Here is an 8,291-nt window from a genome sequence, read left to right on the forward strand (position 1 = left end):
TCTCAGACAGATTTCATACATACTGTGTGGCATGAAATCCAACGTTGCTTTTCAGATACCACTACTCGCTAGGCCGACCTATGATAGCGGGGACATGGGATACTCGAATGCAATCTACGACCTTGTTGCGGACCCCAGGGGGAACGGATCAGTCGTCTTCTCGGATGGGACCGGTTTGTATTTCTTCTCACAAACTCGTGCAATCGAGAAGGTTGCCCTGGCCAAGAAGTACGGACTGCACGGCATTGGACTACAAGCCGGCGACGGTTTCGTGCTGAACGATTTATACCCTTGGGACGCAGACTCCCTGTTTCACGGCATTGCTTCAACTCGCGGACGATCCCTCACCGAGTAATACTCAGCTATTTTTCTGAGGGATGCCTCTCAAGCTGGGCCTTTATCACATTTCACTTCAATGCCCAGTGGCGTCACTTATTACTTATTCATCATTTATTACGGAAGAAAGTTTCACTTCTGGGGGATGTTAAGTTGGAGAGTAAGTCTTTACCAATCGTTTGTATACAGGCTACTGAAGAGTACCAGAAATCTTCTTCGGGTTAGAGGTTCGAAATCCTCTTCGAATTGTAGGTGGAGCCCCAGGCTCCACGATCACTTAAAATGGCTCAGTTCCTCCCAAGTGTGGCGATTTGACAAGTTCACTTGTCCCCGTTAGGTTACGAGCCCCAATAATGGCACTTTTGGAGGACTTGAGCTGTCAAGTGAGCATCATCGAAACCTGCCTACTGTTGTTGTTGTTGTTGTATATGTTGTTGTTGTATATGTTGTTGTATATGTTGTATATGTTGTTGTTGTATATGTTGCGTATGTTATTGTTATTGTTGATGTTGTATATGTTGTATATGTTGCGTATGTTATTGTTAATGTTGTTGTTGTTGTTGTTGCTGTTGTTGTATATGTTGTTGTATATGTTGTTGTTGTTGTACTGGGGGCGATATAAACATGTGGGGAAATTTTGTATATTTTTTTCATCGAGAGTGGTTGTTGAAAATCGATCAATCGCTGAGTGTGACTGTCTTGGTTCCCGGAGAGTTATAAGAGCAGTAGCGATGATAGGGTGTTGAACATGGAGGCTACTTGGTGTTATGTGGGGTAGTGAAGAAAATTCAAAAGTTGAATCGCATCACCTGTGCTCGCTTAGTTGGTTACGTGCTGTTAGTGTTGGAGTAGAAACGTATGTTTGCTTTCATCAGCTGCTGAGCTCAGATTTGTAGTAGTCTACATATGTATTCGAGTAGTAGCTTAGAGTAATCTCGATATTTTTATATTGTCATCAACATATGTAGTTGAGTAATCGCACCGTATTGGATTCACACAGTTTGAAAACATACGTATGCTTCTAGAATTGAATTTACATTTGAAGAGTTTCGAGGTTGAGGTTGTCCTTGGTAGATACGAGCACGGAGTGTTCGATGCGGATTACAAGGTTAAGGCAACATCCACTTACCGCTGGTAGGTTTACAACAGTCTGGGTGTAGCGGAGCGAAGTGACTTTTTTTTCCATTTTTTACTTCCACTTCAATAGTTGCAACCTGCAAGTCATGTTCAGTAAGCCATCGTGACTTGAAAGAGAACCTGAAATACGCCTTCTTTTGTATGCATCATCATCACCACTCAGGAACCTATACAGTTCGCGCCATCCAGAAATGCGCGAACTGGGCGGGCACTTTTTTCTTTCATTTTGACGAACTTCGACCTAATTCTTTCACCATTGAGCTGCCATGCTTGATCACTTATAAATCCAAGTCACGCACTTTGAACTCGACAAAAAAATATTTTGGTCATTTTTACCTCCCTGACCCTAGCGCATTCTCATTTGATGCGCTCCTAGATTTTTGAATCACCCCGGCCCTCTACACCTAGCTACGGTCACAATTCAATCTCATCCTAGAGCAGTTGCCAAGTCTCGAAGAGATCGGGCCTAGCCAGAGCCCCACCACCTCTGCTGGTCGAGCAGCTTCTAATGCAGAGGATGACCTGACTACTCACCACAAACGCGCTATTGGTTCGACTAGATTGCGTAATGGAAAATCTCTGAGGTTGAAGACTCGAGCTGAAGCCTCTGGCAAGAAGACGGAGCCGAAAGGACAACACGTTCACGGCTACAACACAAGAAACCAGCCCCTAACAAAAGCTCAGAAGTGTGCTGCTGACCGCAAGGACAAGCCCAAACCATCTGTGAACGGAGGAAGTCAGCCACGAATTTTTCAATTTCCTCGCGTGACTGCCATCCCCAGTAGGACTGTGTCAGAGACATGTAGACAGGGTGGACGCGGTTTCTTGTGTGTTTCCGGAGGGGGGGGGAACTCACTTTGAATTTTCCACGTTCTTGAGCAATAAGTTTCTCATGTGAATGTCATCACATTGGGAAGATTAGAGATGTTATTTCTCAAAGCTGGATGGGTGCCTGGTTGTGATGATATTGTTTTTGTCAGGGAGTTGGATTACCAAGCAAGTGTATCTTCTTATGTTTCGCGTCGTTCGTTATCGCCATCGAAAACAGTGTCGACAATAGCAAGCCCTCGTACTGTGTCGTCTGAGTATTGATAGAATGGTCATTGGCAACTGTTACTGGGTGGACTACGGAATATTCGTTTCTTCCTATGGTGATTTGGTGTAGTGGTTAAGTGGTCAATCGTGGTATTGAAGGGTTGTGGGTTCGATTCTTGGTAGTGGGTGGATTACATGTGTCGGCGACAATATGAAGATTTTGATAAAATTCTGGGAAATTCTCATTAGTTTCGGTGCAGATTCGTATAAAAGGTCCTTCTATTAGTAAGGAAACTCTTCTGAGCTCAGCAGCTGAGGAAGGCGATTACATATATTCCTACTCCAACACTGTATAGGAAACTCCTGAGCTCAACAGGTGAGGAAAGCGATTACATATATTCCTACTCCAACACTGTATAGGAAACTCTTCTGAGCTCAGCAGCTGAGGAAAGCGATTACATATATTCCTACTCCAACACTGTATAGGAAACTCTTCTGAGCTCAGCAGCTGAGGAAAGCGATCACATATATTCCTACTCCAACACTGTATAGGAAACTCTTCTGAGCTCAGCAGCTGAGAAAAGCGATTACATATATTCCTACTCCAACACTGTATAGGAAACTCTTCTGAGCTCAGCAGCTGAGGAAAGCGATTACATATATTCCTACTCCAACACTGTATAGGAAACTCTTCTGAGCTCAGCAGCTGAGGAAAGCGATCACATATATTCCTACTCCAACACTGTATAGGAAACTCTTCTGAGCTCAGCAGCTGAGAAAAGCGATTACATATATTCCTACTCCAACACTGTATAGGAAACTCTTCTGAGCTCAGCAGCTGAGGAAAGCGATTACATATATTCCTACTCCAACACTGTATAGGAAACTCTTCTGAGCTCAGCAGATGAGGAAAGCGATTACATATATTTCTACTCCAACATTGATTTATATAGTTGTGGATTCTTCCTTATTATGTGTGTATCGATCTGCATTGGAGAAGGTCTCCCTCCCCCACCAGCCTGGAGCCGACGACTCCACGGCCCCAGTAAGCCGTATTTTAATACCATACATCGTTCACTTCGTAGTGGTTGACTGTAATTGTTATTTTTATAAATAATATCTTGTGCGAAATATATACGTCAAACCGATGTATTCTTGTGGTAGTGGGTTCTAGAGGGAATATTCATTGGAGTTTCACGACTACCCGTTTTACGTGAAGTGGCGTGATAATACTCGGTGAAAAACGTGATATTCGCGGTGATATGCAGTAGTTGTGAAATATGTATTTTTCTCACTAGGGTGAAATTTCATTGTGGTCTAACATGAAACGAGTCGACTTGGCTGTATGTGTGCGATGTTTTTAATACAATGGAGTTTCACGACTACCCGTTTTACGTGGAGTGGCGTCGTAGAACTCGGTGAAAAACGCGATATTCGCACTTATGCAGTGGTCGGGAAATATATTTTTCATATCACTAGGGTGGTGAAACTCCAATGATAGGTGTGAAGGTCTCGGCGATGGAGACAGAAGACTGTGTTGATGCAGATGAGGCATTGGAAGTAGGGGTCGTTGCTGTTGTCAGTGGTGTTGGAGTAGGAATATATGTTTGCTTTCCTCACCTGAGTCTAAGAAGTTACATACAAACTCGGGTAGAAGTGTACAGAAACCAATGAGAATCTTCCTCAGAAATTCCCGTAAATGTGCCCTAGTGACCATGTGCATATTCCCCCCCCCCACTAGGTGTTGTTGTAGTATGTGGTGAATTATTCTGAATCTAGACCTGCTTGTCGTGAGATAGAAGTACCCTGTGTGCAAAGCACACATAGCAATCCCAGATGTGTAAGAGTCAATTCAATTTTGAGAAGCTCCTGTTAGATCCATGGAGAGGATTCAAGTACAGCAGTTGGCAGTATCAGCAGTAGTAAGATGAAGACAGGGTGAGTGTGTTGATGTGGTAGGATGTGGGAAAGGTGTGGTATCAGTTTGGACAGCGATGAGGAAGAGGAGGAGGAGTGTAGTGCGCCGAGACGGATGAGATTGAGGGTGTATGAAAATGATAAGGAGATTCGTATCGAAAGCGTGCCAGGTGGAATGGGAAGTTTTACTTGTTTTACGCGAAGTGGCGTGATAGTGAAAAATGTGATATGAAGTGACAACACTTGGTGAATTGCATCGGAGAAATCACGCGATTTCACGTAAAACGCGTAACGTTTTTACGGATTATTCACTTTATGCGTTTTTCGCGAAGTGAAATGTTAAATATGTTTTTTTCGCATATCACTAGGGAGTAACTTCAATATTAGATGCATCTGGTCCCTTGTTGAGACGGGCAGTATCAGAAAAAACTACTTCTCAACAGCATCAGCCCGGAGAATTGGGTAAGTTGAGACGACACGGTTTGCATATTCTTTTTGCATTAGTGCCACCACTAGCACCTCCATCGCGACGAGCAGTTTCGGCGAGAGAGACGACGCCTGTTGGTGAGTTAGAAAATATGCATATAAATGTGACGACGTGAAAATTTGGGGAATTTTTTGATGGTTTTTGTACACTTTTTGGGGCTGATGTGTTCCTTTGACCGACAGTTTGCCGCGAAGTAAATTGTTAAATGAGTTTTTCATTGGTGTTTTTTAGTATATTATGTGTGAAACTCCAATGTAACTCCAAAAGTATTAATATACTCCTATATGAAGTAGACTACTACGCGCAGTGAAATGTGAGTTGTGGTGAGCATGCGTAGTACTATGAATTTGTGCATTGGAGTTTCACCCTAGTGATATGAAAAACTATATTTCACGACTACTGCATATCACCGCGAATATCGCGTTTTTCACCGAGTTTTACGACGCCACTTCACGTAAACCTCCATTAATGTACTACTGCTAGTATTATTTATATATTACATTGGAGTTTCACCACCCTAGTGATATGAAAAACATTAGTGAAAAACATATTTCACGACTATTGCAAGGCGCAAATATCGCGTTTTCACGGGGTTTTACGCCACTTCGCGTTTAACGGGTGGAACTCCAATATTACTTCACACATTGCCTTTTTGATAAGGTCGTGAGTGTAATATTTCATCGTCACCGCTGGATAGAGAGGCCCATGTAAGTAAGGTCATGTCCAACATTAATCGGTTGCTGGACAGCGGAGAGGTGGGCTGGCGTTGAGGAAATGCAAGATTTGGCAAGATTTGGCAAGATTTAGGTATTTGTTGCGGAAGAATTGGGAAGGAGACTGTTGGCTTCTTCGAGTGAAAGAGTAATTTTGTTGGGAGGAATTTCGTGGCGCGTGACGGTAATTGACGATGACAGATTTGCAAACATGCAGTGTTTGATCGGCTTGGGGCTGCTACGGATGAGGTGGATAATTTACTGTTGAAATTGAGTGATGATAGAGGGTATGAATTGAGGGGGAGGAGGGAGGAAGGGAAGGCGAATGTTTGGTGAGTGGGATGGGAATAGGCATGTTGCAAGTAGCGCGCGCCCAGATGATCGATTATGTATGGAAGTGAGTTGAAGAGTTTCCTATACAGTGTTGAAGGAAGATAGTAGTAGTTTTCTCGCTTTACAACAGAATTTTCCCAAAATTTTCTTGAGAATTTTCACACGCTCACCGATAATGTGGGGGGAAAATGAAAATTCGGAGGAAATTTGGGGAGGTTTTTGTTGGCCTGTGTTCACTTCTACCCCGACTTTTACGACCAGTGAGGAAATTCTTGAGCTCAGCTGAGGAAAGTGAACATATACTCCAACATTGTGCACCAACACATGTAGTTGATGATATGCATATTTTTTGTGTAGGGTTAAACCATGCCGTGGGAGGAGTTTGAAAACGAGGCTGTCATGTCTGTTACATTCCGACCTCCTCACTACATGCATAGCAATCGATGAGATCGCGTTCCCCTCCAGAGCGGAGGTGTTGACAGTTGAGGTGAAGGGGGGCAGTGTTGGAGTAAAAATGATATATGCTCGATTTCATCAGCTGAGTTTGAGGAGCTTCCCCGATAATTATGGGGAGAAGTAGACACAAACCGAAAAGAACTTTCGAAATTCACTGCAAAGTTTCATATGCTCAGCGACACATGTAGCTGACCATGTGCATATTTCCCCTCCCACCCTGAGAGTAGGTTGTGTTCAGGAGACAACACCGTTTTCTTCAATTGTGAGAGCGTCGGTGAAGATGAAGTTGACCATGAGAAGGAGGGAAGTTATGGTGAGGAAAAGATGGTAAGAGGCTGGTGGTCGTGGAGGGAGGGGAGCATACTTGTATAGAGATATATGATTTGAATTTTCGGGCGCTTTCATCTTGTGACGCTGAAAAGGAGGAAATTGCTGACCGTTAATACCTTATGATGGTTTTATATCGATGTAGGATAGCCCTGCACTATGTCTATTCGTCCGGGGAGAAAATATCATAAAACATGATTGTAAAATAATCTCAAGTTTTCATTGAGTTTTATTCTGACGGTTTCTGAGTTTCAGGTTTGTTAATGAACAGGAGGGGTTCGCCGTGGTCCACTTGAGGAGTATAATTGATAAGGTTGGAGTTGACTCGCGCACACCACAGATGAATCTGGTAAGTTAACGGCCATTGGACGTGTTGGCTGAGGGTGCTTTTCAGGAGGATATTATTATTTTGCTGCTACCAATGAGTGAAAATGTGACATTCATGACGAGGGTTATGGAGTTTGATCCGGATACAAATTTGGTGGGAAAAGTAGCTCTGCTGGGAATTGAACCTGGGTCGGGATCAGATTGGTTTTAAGTTGTTGGAGATGACCGCCGCACGATTTGGTCTGATTCAATTGGGTGATTTCGAGGCAATGTTGTCGTCGCCGGAGACAGTTAAAGGGCTAGAGCCTTTGCCGAAGCCTCTGTGAGTATTTGCTTGCTCATTAGTTGAGTATTTTGGGGGGAAATATGCACATGTTTGGTGACAATATGGAAATTCTAGGAGGAAATCTTGGGAAATTGTCGCTGGGTTCTATACATTTCTACCCGAGTTCGTATGTAAACTTGTAAAATCCGTGAGGAAACTCCGGAGCTCAGTCGAGGAAAGGGAAAATATATTCCTACTCTAACACTGTGATGAGCTCGCTCAGAACGCAAAGCTTGACCGCTTTGAATCAACGTCGACTCCTCCCCAATAGAATCAAGAGGAGCTCGTCATTGGAGCTGTTGAGCATCGGATGGATCAAAGATGCGAGGGAGAGATGGATGAGGTTGGTTCGATGTGGTATACTGGGTTTGTGAAAATTGATCAAAAATTGACGGAAAATATTTCCTGGGTTTTTCACGTTAGCGGAATGATAACTAAATGCGGAAAGAAGAGGTGCGGCTTCAAAGAGTTGCGCATTTATCACGTGTTTTACGCGTTATCCACTACTCACATGCCTTTATCGTGAAATAAAATGTTAGGTGTGTTTTCTATAGTGTTTTTCATATCAAATTCCTTTTGAAACTCCGATTCGAGTCGAAGTCTGATGAGGCTGCTGGCCCTCCTCGCTCCCCAACGTTGTAATCGAATGGAGATTCATCATCCTCACCGGATCTCGAACCGATTGTATGCTCGATGCGTCTTGCTTGGTGATTTTCCTCGGAATTCTCTGGTGTATATCACGGGTCCATCTAGCTTAGAGAGATGACGTCACACCGGGTTTGATAACAGTGGGGAAAATGTTGCTCCTAGTGTGATGAAATTTGCATGGGAAACTGATTGAAGAAGGAAGTAGAATATTCAAAATCAGGTCCCACTAGGAAAATTATAGGTTCCTGGG

At 43.4% G+C, this 8,291-nt stretch overlaps 1 protein-coding gene across 1 annotated transcript; it reads left to right on the plus strand.

Annotated features, from left to right (window-relative positions):
* Positions 1-3,480: 3,480 nt before the first annotated feature.
* Pmar_PMAR022209 (hypothetical protein) lies at positions 3,481-7,394 on the plus strand (the record flags this gene model as incomplete). The annotated part of the gene is made up of 10 exons (XM_002770922.1): positions 3,481-3,553; positions 4,010-4,068; positions 4,385-4,446; positions 4,813-4,887; positions 4,930-4,989; positions 6,316-6,445; positions 6,653-6,741; positions 6,997-7,090; positions 7,136-7,222; positions 7,269-7,394. 10 exons carry the CDS (start codon positions 3,481-3,483, stop codon positions 7,392-7,394), a joined length of 855 nt encoding a protein of 284 aa, XP_002770968.1.
* Between the last annotated feature and the right edge of the window lie 897 nt (positions 7,395-8,291).

The sequence above is a fragment of the Perkinsus marinus genome (genome assembly GCF_000006405.1).
Source record: "Perkinsus marinus ATCC 50983 genomic scaffold scf_1104296964164, whole genome shotgun sequence".
In the NCBI taxonomy this organism is placed as follows: Eukaryota; Perkinsozoa; order Perkinsida; family Perkinsidae; genus Perkinsus; species Perkinsus marinus.